A 20,981-nucleotide genomic window follows, 5' to 3' on the forward strand; every position below is an offset into this window, starting at 1 on the left:
ACCAACGTCTGTTTCAGAACACTTTCAAGCTGGCTACCAGCGTCGCGTCCAATACGAGCGGCATCTACGTCGCGAGCAGCCCAAGCCAAGACGGCGCAGAAAACGCAGCGTCAGCATCGAGAGAAATGTCGAAACGCTCGTGGTCGCCGATAGGACGATGCTCGAGTATTACAAGAACGAGGATATGGAAACCTACCTACTGACGGTCCTCAACATGGTGAGTTATGGACGAGTCCCTCGATAGACTTGGAAAGCACGGCTCTGGCTACGACAGGACCAGACCGATAGAATTAGGGTAAGAGGACATGTCCTCTGAATATCTGTTCGGGAATCTTTTGGAACCTCCGAGATTGTTGAGGGAAATAAGATTGATTCTCATCCAAACTTCCTCATTGGTTGACCTTGTCGGACCCCCAACCCACAGGAATCACTGGTGACTAAAATCTCGTTCGCGAACCCGGAAGAACGCCGAGTGCTTCATCGAGAGCATGTTTTTCGATTCCTACGAATAAATAAAAAGCAATGAGAGCGATTCACGAGCTCTGCCCCACGAGAGCGAATGGAGGTGAGATAGTCCACCGAGACCTTGATGATATACCTGCCGCAGAGATCCCCTCGCAACAAACCTTGTACTCACTGCGGTAACATTGCTTTGTCAGAGCGTTTGTCGACGGCGGGAGATCGAATTCTAGTCAGAGGTCAGAGGGTGCGATGAATGCCTGCCAGCCTGCCTGCGTGCATAGACCATCGCGGGAAAAATTTCACCGTTGCGACGAGTTGCATCCTCCGCGAGGTGCTTCGTGACTTCTGTGTTTGACCCAGCAGTTGCAGTTCGATGAATTTCCCGCGAAGGTCCGGTCTTCTGTTTGCTGGCGCTCTCCGGCTGTCGACGTTCATCCGACGACCCTTGGACAGACAAACGATGGGACAAACCTGTGGTATAAGCGAGGTCCGAGAGCATCCTCCCACTTAAAGTGGTGGGTGGGATCCATGTTGTTGGTTCCTTGTTGCTCAATCGAGCCACGCCCCCTGCCACAATGTCCTCGTACCCTCCAGCGAGCTAGCGGACTGAGCTGGAGGCAGCCTTGCAGAGGGGGAAGCGAGCTAAACTGTCAGAGCAAATGTATTCTGAGCTATAGTGCTCTCGGTTTCCTCGGAAGAGACAATGTGAGCCAGCTGAGCGGCGAATTATGGTTGCAAAAATGCTACCATTCGTAATGACAGCGGGCCTTCGGTGTCTCAGGTCCTGTCGTCTCTTATGACATGACCCATCGAGTTGAAGGTTCAGCTATGCACACGGTGAGAAGAATAGCACACCACTGCGTCTTCCTTCCTCTCCAATTCATTCGTTTCCGAGCGGAAGTCATGATGCGAGCTTTCAGACGTAGCGCTCGCCCATTGGCATTGAAGCACGAGACGACATCGCGGATGATCTCCATGCTAATCATCCTCCGACTTCCAGCCCCAGAAGAGCTCAGATGATCCGCATTGTCTGGCATCCGGTCCTCGGGGAACTCTACCAAGTGCCGAGGCCGACCGCCCCGGAAGCTGAGATTCGAATGCAGACCATTCCTTTGAGATCGAGTTTCTCCTCCCTGTTGACTAGCTGTAGATTTCTGAGCATCATCATTCGTAATCGTCCGATACGATTTCGTATTGGAAGTGCGACCCTCAGAAGAAGTTCCCGGCCTATGTTATGATGATAACCGGCTCCCTTCTGGAGCTTTCGGAGAGGAGGGCCGCAGATGTGCCGTGCAGTATCGGACGGAGCTCCCGATGACAGGTGATATTATCGAACGAGCATCGAAGCTTGATAATTCTGTGCATGATCCTGTACACGAAGAGCAAGCAATTATCGACTGAATTCCGAGAGGTCGTGTTAACGTGCTCCTCATTAGCGCAAATAAACGGATTCCTCCATCCTTCTCGGGCTACCATCACAAGCCAGGTCACGAGGATCGCCGGCATTTTTTATCGACGGGGTCGTTTGCTGGCATCCGAGGTGCCCTATAATGGACTGATGGGGATGAACCGCGGATTGATGCTCTTTGGTGATGTACATACATATACCTCGTATCGCTGCAATATCCAGAACACCCACTGTTAGAGACTGACGAGATCGAGGAGAGCAAGATGGTGTAATGCAATCAAAATATGGTTTTTCAAGGGGAAGGTGCACATGATTTGAGCCGTATGGAGATCTCGTGTCATTGTGAATACTGAGCCAGCAAGAGATGAGAAAAAAACGCTCGAATCGGAGCGCGTCCGTCTTCGATCTGGAATAAGACCGATGAGGCAGACGTAAATAGGCGAGGACTACCCTCGAGTCAAAGCAAGAATCCCGGAGGCGGCGATCCATTCTCCAGGGATCCGACTCGCTTGAACGAAGTAGCGCCCGCAGTCGGCGGAAGAAGAGTCCGCGAGCCTCGGAGTGAGCTCACTGAGAAAAGAAATGTGTTCAGCTCAGCTGCACGTCAACGGCGACGTCTGGCGTACACACGAGGTTTTTGTCCGCTCAGGAACTTGTCGTCCGGCCTCGCGGGTCGTTTCTCGTATGCGCCGCAACCCCTGCGTACAATGTTCAGTAATAACCATTACGCGGGTCGTAATTCGGGGCAAAATTTAAAACGGGCTAAATTCTACGCTTCCCGTCGAACGACGCTTCCGGTCAGTTTCGACTCACTTCCGGACCAACGTGCAAGACGTTCCCTCGCACACTCGTCAGCCCCAGCGCTCCGTACCAGGATCACCGGCGGGATAGAGCGAGGAGGTCTCAAGCGGACGAGGTTTCTCGCCGGCCGGCAAGCTGTGCGGACGGCCGCGCCGCTCACCTTGCCACGTTGTAGGCTCAGGCTGTGAGTTATTGACGTATGTCACTGAGAAACATCGCTGCCTTCGCCTGGGGCGGCCTCGTATGTCGGAAGGCTTGCTGTTCACGACGATCGATATTGCATACATTGCCGGCTGGCCACCTAGCTGGTCAGTCGGCAATCCAGCTCCCATATGGATAGCTTGTAGAACGCCGGACCCCGCTTTAGCCCTGTTGCTCGACGACTCGATATACGGCGACGACGACGACAGAGGCAGCAGCGGCGGCGGCCGGTCCTTCCCTGTTGAGATTGGCGCTCTCGCTTCTTTCTTTAGTTCAATCGACAAATACCATCACGTGGGAAGTAGTAGAGCTCGCCAAAGATGTGACGACACCATATCACGAATTACGAGGATAGCCGCAAAATACGTTTAGGTTTCCGCTATCCGCGGCTCTGACCATTCGTCTCCCGATGGTGATCGACTTCGAGAAATGGTCGTTCCCCGGCGACGACTGAATTAGTCGAGTGCTGGCTGACCGAGGACAAAGGGAGATGACTGAGGGACAAGAAGGGTGTGTTTGTGTGTAACTAACTGGCTGTTGTCAGGGCCACGGGAGAACAAGGTCGGAAATTAGATGCGCTAGCTGAGGGTCGTGTCCTGAGGGAATCCTTTAATCAGGGCCACAAGGCGGTCGCAACCACCGCCGCAGTTCTTACTGTTCCTTGTTCGCTCTCGTTGGTGATTCTGTTCATCTCTGAACAGCTCCAAGTCGCTGATGCCCCGGTCAGGCACACTAAAATAATCGTCGGTCGGTCGCTCGGACTGAGTTTGATATCAGTCCCAAAGTTCATATTAATGTGTAGGGCGCATCGATTTTTGAAAGGAGCTCGACAGACTGGGTTTCGTTCCGGCTTCGATCGATGCGCGACCGGAAACGCTACGGTGACCAAAACGGAGTGCTTGCGAGTTATGTTGACAGCCTCATCCGATGATTGCTGAGACGTTTTGAAAGACTGTTAGGAAAAGCGAGAAGCGCTCGCTCACGGGATGGCCGTTCGCTCGCGTCCGGAGTCCTCGGGAACCACGTGAGAACCATTATTGAATCAGGGGAAATGGGATACTCCATGATAGGGTTTGGTCATCCGCTCCCTAGGTGATAGGGTAAATTCTCACAAGTCTCAAAAGAACAACCAGATTCCGGTTCGCGTTTCTGTCCGAGTCTGAAGACTACGAGAGGCCTTCAGGGATCATTCCAGAGCGGTATTTACGAGTTTCTAATCCTGGGGAGACGCGGAGCGCCTCTCCCTAATCACGGGAATGCCAACCGTGGTCGATACGACTCGGTAAATCCCGATTGACAAGGTTCGACCGACGCGGCGTTTGCAGGCGGAATGCGCAGGTCATCCCACGCAGATATCCTGTGAATAGAGGAGCACAGGAACGATGTGACGTTCCGTTAAGCATGTACGCGTGGGGCTCTTCGAGCAGGGGGGTCGTTTGAAGGGTTCGGCTCGTCGCACGAATAGCCGACGATTTTGGTTTGGCTTGCGAAGCTTGAAGCTCCCTCAACAACAGAGGAAAACGCGTTTGGCCAGATGAGTTATGATGGCGTAGCTCGCTGGTCCGCCGTCCGCTGAGGGATTCCGAGAATTCCGACCATTCGCCGAATTCCTCGAAATCATCGACGAACTCTCCTTCTTCGAGTGGTTGTGAGGAGCTTGTCGCGGTAGCCGTCGTCGGCGTCAACTTCGGAGACAGACTCACGAGACACCAGCTCGCCAAGAGGCGTCCGATGAGCTACTGAGCGCTGAAAGTCCTTTCGTCGGTCGGGGATCTCCGGCAGTGGCTCTCTAGGTATATCCGTGTTGTACAGCAACTACTCTCTCTGACCCCCATGAAGACATTATCGGCTTTTGTTGTTACGACGGAGATGAGCAGATCGGTCAGCGAATGGGAATTCCCGAAGAGATTCCCCCTCGATCCCCGATTCTTCCGCTCGGCGTCGTTTCGTCGATAATAGCCGAGGGGGAATTCGGTCCGTCACGCCTTCAACAGCGAATCAAGCGCTTTCCATCGAAATTCCTCGGTAAGCCAACGGTCGGTCGGGCGGGCAGAAAGACGGACGGACCCAGTGAGAAAAGGAGGAATTGTTCACATCGGATCAAAAGAGCCTCACGCTTTTTGAGAGTTCCCCGTCTCTCTAAAAGCGTACGCTTTCATCAAGGGGAATTCCTCGATCTGTATGGAGGATTCACACTACGGCTGTGAATTCAATGTCGGAGGAGGAAAGCGAGGGAGCCGTGGAGGAGTTCCATTGGGAGGGATGCGTTCAGAGGGGCGGGCGCGGGAAATACCAAAGCAGATTCGTCAAGAATCGTTTCGTTGCAGGTGTCGACGCTGTACCACGACGCTAGCATTGGCAATGCAATAAATGTTGTTGTGATCCGGATTATGGTACTCGAAACCGAGGAGCAGAAGGTAAGGATCGGCCTCGAATCGATCGAGCGCGATATCAGATAATGTAATTCAATCCGTAGGTCGAAGTGCCCACCGGTCTGACAGCATCACAACACTTTCGGCGCAAACAGATACAGCGCCCTGAATTCTGACCCAAATTTCGAGTTGGTCGGCATGAACTCCCCCTCGGACGTGATTGTAACGCCTCGGAACGCTGAAATTCCGACCGCGGTCTCCCAGATTGACGCACTCGTTGTATATGCTTTTGGCTGCTCCACAAGAGCCTCTCCGAGCGGACGGACGTCGGCTTCCCGAAGGAGGGGTAACACGAGCCGCGATTCGGATTATGGGAACCCAGAATCAGATCAGGCTCAAGGGCGTGTCCCGTCAATCAGCGCCGAGCGCATGATCCGTTCTTGAAGGCTGGGACGAAGCTTCCGAGCGAGCACATCTTGGAATCCGTCTGCAGAACCGCATGTCCTAATTGGCACAAGCCCGTGGCGTCGGAAGCTTCTGACACTAGTCCGTTTGTTATGATGAATCAACATGAATCGCAAGTCAGAACCGTGGCGGAGAGTCTGACTCCGTCATGGCAGTCAGCCGCCTCCGGGATTTCCTCCGCATCCCATCCTTCGTCAAGAATCTGCCAGCGGCAAAAAAACCAGAAATAAGCACGGAATTGCGTCGGGAAATCCAAATATGCGAACAAACGGTGCGCAATGAATTTTCTTCGCTTTCGTAGCGAACGGCGTAGCGCTGAAAACACTCGGGAACTCTTCCGAGTGATTTAGAGCAAGCGCTTTCTGTGCTCACAATTGCTCGAAGCATTAATTCACCGGCACAGCGGGAAATTCCACTTTTCGTTGCTACTCGTGACCCACAAGCTTCGAACGGGCGGGTCTTGCCAGCATTCAGACACTCGCGAATGCGAGAGAAGAGATTCGTAGCATGAGGACTGAGTTTATGGGCGTTCCGTATCAGTCGTCGGGTGTGTCAATCGATGGACCCCGTGTATTTTTCTCGCACAGAGGCGCGTCGCGTCGATGACTTGTCGCTCGATCGATCGATCAATCAATCAATCGATGGAATACCCGAGGATTGGCGAATGCTGCCACCGAATCGGTCGCTCTTCGACTTGAAGGAGTATTTCGTTTTCCAGGTTCAAATAGACGATGAAGCTGACGAGAAACCGACTAGCGTTGACGCCACGGAAGAAATTCTCAAAAAGTTCTGCAAGTGGCAGAAACTCGTGAACCCCGCCGATGAAAGTGATCCACATCACCACGACGTGGCTATATTAGTCACCAGGTGAGCTTTATCCTGAGCCCGCGGACTTTCTCTATTTCTCAAAAGCTTTTTGTCCGCAGCTTACCATACCGCCACAAGTATCAATAACCTATTGAAAACAGAGAAGAGAACGAGCCTGAACCTTGAGATTTTTCGATGTCCGGAGCGGAATGAAGTTATCCACTCCCTGAATTATTTTCAAGGAACAGTCTATCGGGTATCTCATGAACACAACGGGGCGGCGGCGTAGGGTGAAGCTCGGCTTGATTTTTTTGTACGGTGGTAGTTTATTCTTTAGTGTACGCTGTAGAACAAGGTTACGGCGAGGCCGACTTGAGACTCGAGCAGAGACGACTCGGTTTTACATTGTCATTCGTGAGGCGGCAGATCGTTTCGCCCCGCAGAGACTTAACTGACTGCATGCATAATCCCAGGAAACGAAATCAGTCGTATACAAGTCGGCTCCTCTGGTCGCATGTCTTCTCCCCTCACAGGGCTCCCTCGCGATGAGAGGTCGCAGCGAGAGTCACTTTCTCGAGGCAATTAGCCGATAAATCCCTCCGTGGACCTACCAAGTCAACCTACGGCGAGATGAGACGAGGTATTCTCGCCTCTTTTTTGTGAGCGACGACTTACCGCGATCAGTCGAGCCGATCGGGACTTGTTCTGCGCATGCTATTCGCTTCGGTCGACATAAATGGATGGGAAAACATGATATATATGAAGAAAATGCAAATGAGAACTGAGCTGACATACTCGTGGCCTCTTGGCTCTCTTGTTGGGAAGTGAGAGGATTCTTGATCGTTGGAACACTGTACCGTAACGGGAAGAACTTCAGCGAGTATAGAGCAAATATCCCACATGAAGTCGGCGTCATCATTAAGCGATGCTTCCCCAGGATTTACGAGTTGCTTTTGCTCGCCCCTGTCTCCTTCCACTCGGACTCAACTTCTACCACCGGAATTTACGGTAGCAACGAGCGTGAGAGCTGAGAATACATTGTTTCCTATCGTGCTCGGTGGGAGACCTCGGCTGGGCTGGCGGCTCGTATTGACGGCCAGCGTTTTTGATGATTGCTATCGCCACCGACAGCTGCATTGGGGGGACGGTACCGTGCCCGACGAGCCGACGCTGCAACCGTCATGTTTGTCCGAGCTAATCTGCACTAATTGCGCTCGCAGGACGCATTAGGTTTCGAATAGCGTCCTGTTCGGCTCATTCGATCCGTGTTGTTGGCAGCTTTACATGAGCAGGAACACAAGGAATAGGTCCGTGACGGAAGAAGGCATCCCACAATTCGGACGACATTCGTATCAAGAGCGAAATTCGAACGTGGTTAGCCATCTGGGCACTTGATTTTGATTGGGCAGAAATACCCAGAGTCCATCTCGCATCCAGTAACTCCACATGTTTCGCTTCTGTCATCTGAGAGCATAATTTTTAGGGACATTCGACAGGAATAATAATTCTTAACTGTCTGTACAGCGGGTCAGGGGAACTCTTAAGCAGGCAGTCGCGTAATTTCCCAAACATCGCTCTATTTTGACTTTGACTCCCAGAAAGTGTCATCCCTCCTCTCAGCAGCTCGTCACTTCCGATAAGGCTTCGGATATCCTTTGATGTGCTTCGATCCAGCGGTCGGACAGGCGCCCGCTTTCTGAAGGCTATGCGCCCGAGCACCCCACTAAGTGGCTTGTGGCGACGAGGAAATCGCGAGGAGCGCTGCGTACGAAATCTCGAAATCGAATCCGGCGGCTCGAACAATGTTATCCGGAGTGAGTTGCACGGGGGTCTCAACTACTTTGTCGAAGTTTCGCTCCGGGAACTCTTCAGCCCATGAGCTGACTCTGTAACATCTGTAAACATGATTTTTCTTCATTCGAACGGCGTCGCATAGCGTCTAACACCAATTCCCCGACGGGAGCGGCTGGATTCCAAAGATGTTTGCGTTGAGCTGTCTTACTCGACTTCGGCAGACAGTTGGCTCCGGACGAAAAGACGAACGACGACCGGATGGTATTCACTGGTATCGTTGTCTCGCGGCTGGCTACGAATTTGTTTCGTGAACCGAAGATCGACGAGTTCCGGAGCGAGCGAGTTGGACTATATATGTTCTCCGTTCGACCTGATTTCGAGCGAAAACGGCAGCTACTTACGCCGGCGCCTCGCCGTTGGATAAGAAACGCCCCACGACGCTCTCTCTTCGGATAGATAGGCTCCTCTGCGCGAGCGCCGAGCTACCTAATTATAAAGGAGTACGGAATGGTGGGATCATCATCTTATACGTGGCGCGGGCTTAGGCATTACGCTTAACGTTATCAGTCTCGTCTGTCGAGAGACCGACAACGCCCTCGTCGTGCACGATACTTCGGGCCAACAGGGAAACACAGGCTTAGACCGCGAGAGTTCGTTGCAAGCGGAATAAGCCGGAGCGCAGCGGTAGCGCGGAAGATTTTACCGGGACGGAACGGCTCCAAGTATGCGGAAACGGATCGAGAAGTGCGCTTGAAGGATGGGTCGAGCTCTAGTCGAGCTAACTATTCATCTGGGCGTCGAGACCCAGCGAAACTATGCTGATCATCAGTCCATCGCAAATCCCAGTCTGTCCGTAACCATCTGTCTAAAGCAGAGATGCGGCTCGGCCGGGATTGTGGAGCGCGCCGCACATTCCAGCATGGACCTTTGCGCTGCTGACCGGCGAGACGGCCGGGTCCGGACTCCGGGGAAAACGAGTAGTGAAATACCCCGCGGGAGTTTTTGCGCTTTGCTTCCAATATGATCGAGACACAAGTTCCGTCGCGAATATCGATCATCCAGATGGCGTCAATACGCCGATAAAGTGCATTTGCACCAATAAAGACGGGTCACTCTGTCGGAGAACACATTAGGCTCACGACGTCGACGGCGGCAGCAGCGACTCAGGAGAAGCCGATTCCTCATAGTCGCACGATATGTCGATACATATTTCGACGCCAGTCACCTCCCGCGGCCAGCACGGGAAGAGGAAAGAGCTCAGGGCGAGCTCACAGGTGGAGCCCGAAGAGACTCCACTATGTATGTACCTGCGGCCGTTTGCGACGACGACGGCGGCGGTTGTGGCGACGACGACGACGACGAGCCAATATTTCTTCATTTTGCCAGCTGAAAGTAAGAAGAGAGTTATGGGCGACTCGGAAACACACGTTCCCTCTTCCTGTCCCGCCGACACTGAGGCATTCGCGGACGGAGCCGTGGGGAACGGATGCGTCGTCCACTGCTGTTTGAAGTGCGGCCGCGATCCTTCAATTCTTGGCTCGGAATTCCCCATGTTAAGAACAGTCACCGTCGGATATGCCTGTCGCACGTGGCAAGTCGCTGCCAGTGTTCCGCGATAATTCGTTTCGCAACCCGAGCCTCTTTCCGAGCGCGAGCCTGGCCTGTCCAAAGGAGCTCTTGAACGGTGGCAGATCTTCGCGAAGCTTCTCGAATGCATTCGTTTACGAATGCTCGTTCGAGCGTCGCGGAAAATCATAAGTCCCGAGGAAGCTTCTCCGTACGGGTATCCGGAGTCCCATATGAAACTGCGTGTCACATTCCCTGCGGCTCTTTGAGATTATTACAGCTCCAGACCGTTTTTAGTTCGTCGAACCTCCCCTCGTGATCTCGAATCTCGCCCATCCGAAACCGCCCCTGCCCCGGGACCAGCATCGCTCTTCCCAATTTCGAAATAGCTCCGGAAATCACGCTGCGTGTAATGAGAGATCTGCCGCCGCTGGTGGAACTCCAGATCGCGAGTTTCTGCCCGCAGCCATTGCATTGCCTAACCCGCTCCGTATGATTCCGACAGATTCGTTTTTGATCAGCACCGAGGAACCCGTTGGAGTAGGCTCATCGAATTCGACAGGAGCCGCTCCGACCTGGCTGGGTATAAGATACGCAGTAGGGCTTCGTGAGCGGCTCCGGTCTCGTCCTACATCGCAGAAGTCTCTCGATAGAGAGAACAGAGCTTTTTGTCTAACTGAGCGAGCGCGCGAGGAAGAAGCGAACGATTGAATCCTCATTGACAACAGCCAGTTGAAATAAGCTATCTGACCAAGAGAAGAGGGGTATAAGGTGGAAGAAAGGAGCAATGAATGGGACTGCCGGGTCGATTCAGCCAAGGAGAAAAACCTCGCGCTTATCAAGAAGTCAATTTAGAGTCGGTCGGAGGGGAGTTCAGGAGGCTGGTTAGGGAGCCAGACGCTGGCTACGAGGACGAGACGGGAACGAAGAACAACGTAACGATGCTATCTCTGAGCTCCGAAGACAAGGAAAAACGGATATCGTTAAACATTTCTGAACGAGGCCTCGAACCCTCGCGGACTCTCTCGCCCTCTTCCAAGCTCCAGAGGAGGTCTCGCTACCATTCTCGCTTTTTTTCCCTACGGAGGCGACCATTTCGTTCGCGGACTCAGAGTCTGCCTCTGTTCTTCGAATTCCTCCTGCATTCAGAATATGCTAGAACCATAGTATATTCCATTTTTCCTCTAAAAAAATTGACACAGAGTCTAAACCCTACTTACAGGAACAACATCTGCACCAAAGGCGATCAGCCATGCACCACATTGGGTCTGGCGGAAGTTGCAGGGATGTGTCAACCCCAGAGAAGTTGCAATGTCAACGAAGATTCTGGACTCACGTTGGCTTTCACCATCGCCCACGAGCTTGGACACAAGTACGTGAACTTATATCGAATACGGAGCAAGGACGCTCACTTAGGAGCGGATTTAAGAGACACGTAACCTCGAGACCTTGGGAGTCTCGCCATTAGACATCAAATATGGGTTCATACGTCAAATCTGCGTGGCTAGCTTCCGACACAGTTTTTTTCTCTCGCTCATCATAGCTGTTCGCATTCAAAAGTAACTCGTTTATCGATTCGGGCTCAAAAGTAGGCGTTATGATCGCATCTGAACAAACGACGGGAATTCTCGTCGATTGCCGTCTGGGCAACGCGCGATGGCAGGAGAACGTAGGCGGCGTTGGCCAAATAAATTTTCATACATGTACTTACATTGCTCTCAAGTTCCGCTGAGCTCTCGACGAAGCAACTCGGAAAACCACTGTAGGAGCGGGGGAAGCTCGCAGCATCGACCATTCAGACGGGAGACTCGAAAAAGCAAACTTTCTCGAAGAGTTCCCCGCCGCCGGAGAACTCGATCACATTCTCCACACGTTCCGAACAATGAGCTCAGATAGCTTGGAGTCCTATGATAAGAATTGTTCAATTCTATCATCCGAGTCTCGTAGAATTCATCTGCGTTCGGATCTCGCATTGAGAAGCGATCCAATATCGGGAGCGGGCGGGAATCCACCGATCCAGGCCCTATCGGGACATCAGGACATTCTGGAATTGATCCGAGATATTAATATAAATGCAGCTCCGGTTTCGCGCATCGTCAGTCTTCCTGGCATGTGTCTTCCCGGGGATGGCGCAATTTCCACCGCAACGCCGAAAACTCTCAACCTCAACCCGTGGCGAGTTTGAGGGGGATACCGCACAAGGACGTAACGTCGGATCTGACCGGCAGTTCTGTCTCTCTTTGCAGTTTCGGTATGTCGCATGATGGACCTCATAACGGATGCCAGGCTCCTCTCGGAGAACGGCAGCACGTGATGGCGCCTCATTTAAACTCCGATACGTCACCCCTTGTTTGGTCCAACTGCTCTCGACATGAGATCACCAACTTCCTTGAGTGAGTAGCCACATTGTCGTCCGGCCATCGCATCGTTATATATTCCTGAGGAGACGAGTCGGATTTCGTCGCAGGAAACGCTCAAATTAACGTGACACTCTCGGAATCAGCGGTCCGACAGTTTCGGTGTTCACTCACTCAGTGTGATGGCGGGAAAATTCCGAATTCCCAGAATGGTTTGCGGACAATTACCCCGGAGCCGCTTCAAGCCGAACTCATTCCAAACATATCGAGCATGAGTTTCTTTCTTTCATTCGTTTCAGCCGTGACTGGGGTCGCTGTTTGGACGACGAGCCCCGCGCGCATAGCTACACGTTCCCTGTGCTTCCTCCGGGAGCCATGTACGATGCGGATCACCAGTGCCGATTACAGTACGGAAACAGCGCAAAATACTGCGACGGAATCGAGGTACGCTCACGTTCTTCAAATTTTCCCCTAAGCCCATCGAGCAGCTCGTACGAATTCGGCGCGCAGTTCACGAAACTAAAGGAAAGCTCCTCAAGATGATAAATGCCTGATGGATGTCGCGTCGGTAGTTAGTGGAGTGAGGGGGGCAAGAACTGAGGGAGGAACACGACCGGGAGGGCGTTCGATCACGCCACATGAACTTCGCTCAAGGTCCGCCGCTCTTCGTTCGCTCATTGAATTAACAGGTGGCCATAAATTAATGTCGGAACGGGCTGTGGGGGCTCGGTTCGATTAAGTTAAATGGCCATCTCGATGGAAAGGCACACGCGAAGCCTCTGAGCTAGCGGCGACGCTTCATGTGGACTTCGAGCGTTCCGGTTCGGAGATGCTATCCGTTGCGGTTGTCAAGAGCATTGCTCCCTCGGAGTTGCTGCTTTCGGGAGGCTAGAGTGATCTGGGAACACGGGCTCGAACCATGTAACGCTACGATGAAGGGAATTTCCTGCTCTTCACTCAGCGGACTCTCCACAGAGCGTAGCTCGACCCGATCTGGACGATAAGGTACAAAATTTAACTTTCATTAAGACCTCCGAGCGTGACTGAGACTGGACGTCCTTGTGCTGTGGACGTCGACGATCTATTAAATCCCCCCGGATGAAGACTCAACCAGGCTGAGTGAGCGCGCCGAATAGGGTCGATAGCGAGCGTCTGACGTTAGAGAGAATTTTCAGTAAGAGAGCAATCAAGTGTTCGCTCTCAAGGAGGGCGGAGTCGGAAACTTCCCCATCGATGATTGTGCGGCCACGAGCTCTAAATCATACCTCAATCGTTCTTCTCGGCTTGTTGAGCAGCAGTGTGCGCCCGATCGGAAGAGATACGAGCCGTGCCAAACGGAGCACAAGAACAAGATGTTTCTCGAGTTCAACTGGCTATTAGTAGCTGGAATCTCTGAACCAAAGTTTATGAAGCTGATTGACAACGAGATCGGGAATTCCGGAATTCATCGAGTGATTCGTATGGACAGATGACATAATCCTCGCGGATTGACGAGGGGATCGGGTCGGATATGAATGAGACTGACCCACGAGCTTGGAGTTCTCGTACGAAGAGCCGTGATCGTTGCAAAGCCGAAAAATCGAATGGGAGACAAGCCTGTCGGATTCCGGTCCTGTTCCACGGCGGACCGAGAATGCTTCGATATCGGAGACTTTCGGGAGTCTACACGATCGTCCTCGCGTTCCCGGAACGGAACTCGATAAGAGCATTCAATGCGAATGGTTCTGCCGGTGAAGTCCTCTCGTATTCTTTCCCTTATCGAAAACTGTTTTTCAGGAGGTTTGCCAGACTCTTTGGTGCCGTCTGGATAATAAGTGCGTCACAAAAATGGAACCGGCTGCCGAAGGAACCGTCTGCGGAAAGAACAAGGTAAAGCTACATTCATGTCCCGTGAGGGGCTATTACGATACCGGTTCCGGGGATGCTCCATTCAGCTGCTGGAAATCGCATCCCGCCAAAGCGCACTTCTCGGAGCCGCCGGGAGATCGGAAACCTCCCCGCGCCCTATCGAGAATTTTTTGCTCCGAGGCTCGAGGTCGGAATACCGAGGTCTTCTCAATCGGAGCAAATTCATCCTGATTGCGATCAAGCGAACGCTAACGCATTCGGTCGAAGTGAAAACGAAAAACATATTGAGGGGAGAGCTCGAGCAACGTCCCTGGGCTGCAATCGGAACTCTCAAGACGCATGCGAATGACAGACTTCCTGGTTTCAGTGGTGTTACCTGGGAAACTGCACGGAGATGGGCGATCGACCTGAAGCAATCGATGGCGAATGGGGTCCATGGAGTGAATGGGGAGACTGCTCGAGGACCTGTGGCGGCGGCGTCATGCAGTCTGAACGGCACTGCGACAACCCTGCGTAAGTATTGAGGAGCAGCGGGGGCACTCCGGGATGGGGGGGAAGCACCCAGAACCCCGGCGAAACGAGCCCCACATCTGGTCTTCGGGGGGATCCTACCGAAGAGTTGTCGTTTATGGAAGCAGCTCGAAGAATGAATGATCTCGGGGATATAGAAGCCGAACCATCAACAGGCTTCCATCGCGGCGCGGAATCATTTACGAGAGAAGATAGACGAGTTTATCTCTCCATCAAATACTCGAATTCGAGGGAGGGATGGCTCCACCAATTTCGTCGTTCCACTCCCATACTGAACGACATCGGATCGTGAACTCCTGTGAACATATGGCCCTGACCGGGGTTTGAGTGCCGAACTTTCACTCGATGAAATTTCTATGAAACAACGACCGATGGGGCCCACAAAGCCTAATGGCTTGCTCTCGATGAAGTTGCTCGTCGATTTTATGAGAAAATACTCTTGACTCTACGGAGCGTTCCCTCGTGGAGTAGTTGTTGGTGGGTTGCTGTTTTCGCCGCCACCGCCGCTAGGTTGGCCATATAGAGACGAGCCTTTTCCCTTTACGGCACCTTCTCTTGATCCAGCCTGCTTCCCAGTGGCGTAGTAAAGGCACCTCCCAAGGGGTGCAGCAATTCTTCCATGGCCGAAGTCAAGAAACGAAAATACTCCCCGGTCTACAATAGTTCGTTCCGACTTTCGTCCGACTCCGTGGAAGCTATCAGACACAAATTCCTTCTGGAAGAATCCGTAGAATTCCACTGACTTCATCGGGAAATTTCGATCGCGTTCCACCCACGGTGATATTCGGATAATTTGCGGGGTGGTGGTTCCGCAAAAATGGTCCATCGATCAGGACTCGAGTACATCGGATTTCTCAGTACATGATCTCAGTCGCGACGAGGCCAGTATTCGTGGAACTCCGTAGAAAATTCGAGATTTCGGTAATATTCGATCTGAACAAATCATTCGTTGTCAGGCCGGCTTACGGAGGACGCTACTGCATCGGAGAAAGGAAACGCTACCGAATGTGCAATACCGATGACTGTCCCGAAGGAACGCCGAGCTTCAGGGCTGAGCAGTGCTCGTCGTTCAACAATGTGCCGTACAAGGTTGGTTTTTGGCGGAGTTCTCGTAAGGGAAGCGGGTTTGGTAGGTACGTCCTATCGTGCGTCGATCGGGGGAGTTTCCCAGCGGGAGCAGCAGCGGCAGAGGGAACGTCGGATAAACTTTGCTATCGTCGCTTGAGGCTCTTATAATTAACGAAAATCTTCTTCTATTGCGGCCGTGTTTACCGATAAAGTGTTCGAAGCTCTCTGGCAATCAAAACTTTTGCCCGAAACAACAGTCGGCCATATCGGATGGGACGCAGTAGCACCGTCTCTCGGATGGCGACCCAATGGGGAGCGAGTCGGGGAAGAATCCACTTTCATTTCATCGAGCGACGTGACGTTTGTATCTTTGCAGGGAGAGCTGTTCCATTGGTCGCCGGTGTTCAACTCAGAGAAGCCCTGCGAGCTGCATTGCAAATCTGATGGGAAATTCTTCTCCGTGATGCTACGCGACACGGTCGTGGATGGAACACCCTGTCAACCCGGTTCTCGTGACGTTTGCATTAACGGAAATTGTCGGGTGAGTATTCTGGCCTTGGGAAATCGAATCCGGAGCGGCGAAACCTTTTCGGATCCGTCCGCACCGAATTCACCGCCCCGGAACCCTCACACCGAAATCGTTGAGCCGGTTCCCGGGCTAGCATCTTCGGGAGGGCCGAGGAAAGAGTTCGGAAGGAACTAAGAATTAAGGAATTCGACTCTGCCAAGGGGTCCGGCCGAGTTCCTCTATGTTCGTAAATTGACCAGATGGAGGTACCTGGGCTCACCGCTCGTTAATGATTCAACCTGAATAGGTAGATCAATGAGTTCGATGTAGGCGTAATTTTTCGGAGCCACTCGCGGCAGCTCCTTCGATCCCGGCTCAACGTCATCAATTAATCTCCGTCGCATGAATAGTGCTGTACAGGATATTGAACAGACTGACTTTATCAACTGTAGCTATACTGAAGGAGTATCCGGAAAGGACCCGCAAGCTCGCTCGCCCCTACATACATAGCTAGCCAGTGCGAGTCCCACACAAATCGATGCTTCAAGTGATCCCGCACCGGGCGACATTGTCCGCGTATAAACACGTATAATGTAACGCAATATTGTAACAGAATAGCAGTCGTCGAGAGATTGCCCGCATCGCCGGCGGCCGTCGTACGGTCGGTCGCTGGATCGGCCTACGAGGGGATCGTATGTCGACCCTGTTCGTAAACACGTATCGTTTCATCACACCGATCTATAGAGGCTTTCAGCTGGGTGCCCGAATGCGATTCCGTGTATGTCTGAGCAGTGGGGCGGAAGACTACGCCATCGGTCTGAACAAACAAACTGCGAAAATCTGAACTCGACACCTTAAGAGCCGCGTGGGGCCGCTCATCGTTTGAACACGGGGCGAAGTTGACAAAAGAACGTAGGCAGCGGGACTCGCTCACCCGAGCCGCCCGACGAGTAACGATACTAGTTCGCCGATTTGTTTGCTTACAGAGCGTCTCGTGTGACTGGGGTATCGAGACCAGTGCGCAGGAGGACCGTTGCGGCATATGCCACGGCGACGGTACGCAGTGCGTCACCATACAGAAGCTGTTCAACGTCACAGAAGGACTCGGTAATGCTAATGATTGAGTTCGTTCGCTCGCACGCTCCATCCATCGTAGTTTACCTACCTGCATTATATATGTATCCCGCTATCGATATATTTCGCACCGCTTTTTTTTCGTTTCTCTGCGTTCTCCGGCCGATTCCCCCGTTCGGCGTTGCTATCGGCACTCTGTGAGTCTGGAAACGGCTCCGATGCGAGGGCATTGCGAGTATCTCGGAGTCCTTTCGTGATCAACCGCTGTGTGCACCACGAGGAGTTTGTCAGCCCAGACAAACTCGGTCGTGTTCGCTCGGTAAACGAGCGAGTGCGATTCGGATCCAAATGTGATGTTCGAGGAAGTTTTTTTTCTGCAACATGCTAGGTCTCCGCTTGATTTCCCGATGGCTGCGAACACCGACAAGTGACTTCGCACCGTCGACAGTGTTTACCCACAGCTCGGCTGGAGCGATAGCTGAATCGACTGGCGGACCCACCGCTGCTGGCTGCATCAGACGCCGAGAATTCATAGAAGCTCGTTTTGCCCCGATCCACTCGGGAGTCGGGAGGCAGGAAAGATGGAATGAATTTGTTGCAGTCGGTGGTTGGAGAACGGCGTCGGCGGATCGTCTAAGCGAACGATGTTCTTTTCATTCTTTAGGCTACGTGGAAATCGGTCGGATCCCTCAAGGCGCGCGCAATATCCGCGTCGAAGAAGTGCGCGAATCCACGAACTACATTGCCGTACAGGGAGCCGGTGGCGAGTTCTACCTCAACGGACAGTGGTTCATCCAGTGGACCGGCGACTATCCAGCCGCGGGAACGACCCTTTTCTACGAGCGGAAAACAGAACGAGATGTTCTCTACGCGCCCGGTCCCATCAAAGAAGGCATCGTCATCTTCGTAAGTAGGCTTTCAGTTACTTCCGTAGGTACCGTAGGTGAGTATATTCGTTCGGTTGGCTTTCTGTTGCCCGATGCTCGCCGTCGTTCTCTCCAGGATTTCGCTCTGAGCCCGCCGGATCCGCTCACTTGCAGCTTCGAGCGGCCGTATCGTTGTGGGTGAGCTTTGAGGAGCCGACGGACAGGGATGTTAGTACTGCAGTCGGAAATTTCGGAAGCCAGCGGCAAACTTTCTTCTACCTCGTTCTGCTCTTATCTGGGTTTCTTGGCTCGGTGGCGTCGTTATCCTGCGGTTCCCCGCTGCCTCCACCGGGCGCTTCTTTTTCCGTCGGCTCAGCCGCTAGGCTCCTTCTCGGTGTTCTTTCCTGTTGGTTCCTCACCAACTGCCTCAGCCGACTGTCTTCTCCGAACGAGTCGTCGCGGAGCTTCCTCCTCGTTATCTCGGATCTTATCCAAAAGGAAACGACATTATGACTACGAGGATTCCGAATGTGTGACGTTTTGACGTCCAACGCCGACGACGACTGCGAGCGGGTGGGGGATCCGAGGGAACTTCCCCTCCTCTGGAGCTACTCTTGCGTTTCATGAGTTTCCTGTGTTGAGCAGGGCCGAGAGGAGCGGCCGCACACTGGGCGCGATGGCTCCCATGCTCTCCGGGAGAGCTCTCAACGAGTGCGATCGATGAACGAACGACTCAGCGAGGCCAGATGAGACGTCAAACCTAGAATCCTCTTTGAATGTCGCCCGAATGTTCTCCTGCCTGTCGTATCCGCAAGGATTTTACGATTCAGCGAACCGTCTCGTCGATCGTCGAGAAGAGCGAATTCCATTCCGTCAATGTACGAAGGCCCCGTACGAACATGCGAGCCGATACTTATCGGCTGAATCATTATAATCAGTTGCGATAATCAGTTCTCGCGTTCGCTTCCCGGGAAATGGATCTCGTCAGTATCAATCATGTAGATGCTCCTCCCGTCAGTCTTGTCCTCGTCGACTCTCTTTTTTTTAGTTTCATTCGTTATACTCCCTGAGCACCTTAACGTATGAGCATTTCACTGGAAGCATCTCACGTATGAGAGACGTCACCGTCACTGTATCTCCGCAACTGTGATTCCGCTGTGCTCAATTTGCATCTGAAGACTTCCTTTTGTAATCCGATCACTCTTTTTGCGGGGTGCTTGCGCGCAGCCTCTGTGTGATCGCGACTCCCTCAAAAAAGCACAGGAGGTTCGCCTTGAAGTTTCTACTCTGTCTGACTGCGATTAAAACTCTGCATCCGAGCACTCACTCAGTTTCTGATTGCGCTCAGTCGGACCTGCGAACTTGATACGCGATGGATCCGAGAGAAAATTGAATGGATTCTCCCAAAAGCTCTCGGAAGTCACATCATAAAAAGGTTGACGCTAACGACAGTATCCTTTGAGAACGAGCTCTTTCAATAAAAATCGCGTCCTCGACTCTACGAGGACCTGTACGGCTTGAAGCCATCCCTGCCTCGAGTCCCGTAAGATTTTTGAATGACGGCCGGCGTCGAATGGAAAAACCATTCGACTCCTCCTTCTTCGACGAAACTCTGGGCTTTTAGATCCGAGTAAGCAACTACGACGCTGTCGACATTATTGTATACGTTTCCGTTTTTCAGCTGCTGTTCCAGTCGGAGAACCCAGGAGTGAAATACGAATATACGATGCCTGAGTCGAATGCTACCCGCCGTCCCGAATTCGAATGGAAATACGCGGACTGGACGGTTTGCTCCGTGACTTGCGGAGGAGGTACGTATTCGCTCCACTGCGAGCTCTCCGAGAACTCAAGCCTTTGATTTTGGGGCGGGGTCCGTTCCGGACTGGCACCGTCGTCGGTTTCTTAGCCGCCACCTCCTGCCGGCGACGACCAACAGCCAGTGGGTGAACATCGTGATTTGCAGTACGCAGCGGAAACTGCCATCGCAAGCTGCGCCCCAAGACGCTTTATTCTAGAAAGCTCTAACACGCGGGTCTTTTGAGGAAACTACAATAACTAGAACCGAGGACCGAAAAATGCACCGAGCGGGCGGCCACTACTACGCCGGCAGCTTTTCCAAGTGCTCTTTTGAATCGGGGGTATTTCACTCGTTCGAAGAAGCCGATGACCCGATTGTCTGTCTGAAGTGGATGAGATTGGATTTCTGCCCAGTAGAAGCTACAAACGGACCTCCTGAAACGCCTTTGTATTTCTTTCTTATCGTGACTGTCAACGAAGTTTCTCCCCTTCTTTTTTCTCAAAGCACAGAATTTCCAGCAAACATCTGCCGAGGTCCGGGTGGAAGTCCACGATTCCCTCATGGCGGCTGAATGGCTCAAAGGATCGTTGACATCCTCAAGGGTCGGGTCGTGTGTACATGTAATTCATCTGCTTGTTGCTGAAGGACTCCGTGTGGGAATGTCCGGACGTTTCGCTCTTTGTCCGGCTCCCTCACCGCGTCACTTGAGTCTATCTATTCATCCGTCCATCGGCGCAATAAGTGAACATGTCTGTTGCTGCTGCGACATATTTACGTTAAGGACACTCCTCTCGCCATTAGGCACCGCCGTATGTATACGTCGAAGACCAGTAGTGGCCATCGAGATCGGATACACGTTAGGTGCGTCTCCCGTCGTCGTCGTCGATGTCAGCGTCGTTCAGTCCGCTCATTTCCGGCCGACAATAATGATGATGGCCACGACGATGGTGATGATGACGCTGGTCAGCGAGTACCGTCGTCGTAGTCTTCGAGCACATGGTGTCGCTCGGAGTCGGACCGGGCGTCTGCCGTCGATTCGGCGAACTTGTTCGACG

At 52.7% G+C, this 20,981-nt stretch overlaps 1 protein-coding gene across 1 annotated transcript in view; it reads left to right on the forward strand.

Moving 5' to 3' along the window:
• Window positions 1-20,981, forward strand: part of LOC100899494 (A disintegrin and metalloproteinase with thrombospondin motifs 7) — a 71,164-nt gene that overhangs the window by 41,656 nt on the left and 8,527 nt on the right. Inside the window, exons 4-16 of the mRNA XM_029110746.1 lie at window positions 18-217; window positions 5,200-5,289; window positions 6,428-6,576; window positions 11,099-11,248; window positions 12,123-12,269; window positions 12,533-12,677; window positions 14,010-14,102; window positions 14,449-14,594; window positions 15,569-15,701; window positions 16,057-16,221; window positions 17,175-17,295; window positions 17,927-18,168; window positions 19,810-19,939. Coding sequence (XP_028966579.1) covers window positions 18-217; window positions 5,200-5,289; window positions 6,428-6,576; window positions 11,099-11,248; window positions 12,123-12,269; window positions 12,533-12,677; window positions 14,010-14,102; window positions 14,449-14,594; window positions 15,569-15,701; window positions 16,057-16,221; window positions 17,175-17,295; window positions 17,927-18,168; window positions 19,810-19,939 — 1,911 coding nt within the window. The remainder of the gene's footprint in view (window positions 1-17; window positions 218-5,199; window positions 5,290-6,427; window positions 6,577-11,098; window positions 11,249-12,122; window positions 12,270-12,532; window positions 12,678-14,009; window positions 14,103-14,448; window positions 14,595-15,568; window positions 15,702-16,056; window positions 16,222-17,174; window positions 17,296-17,926; window positions 18,169-19,809; window positions 19,940-20,981) is intronic.

Source organism: Galendromus occidentalis, unplaced genomic scaffold (genome assembly GCF_000255335.2).
Source record: "Galendromus occidentalis unplaced genomic scaffold, Mocc_1.1 scf7180000077086, whole genome shotgun sequence".
NCBI classification, from domain to species: Eukaryota; Metazoa; Arthropoda; class Arachnida; order Mesostigmata; family Phytoseiidae; genus Galendromus; species Galendromus occidentalis.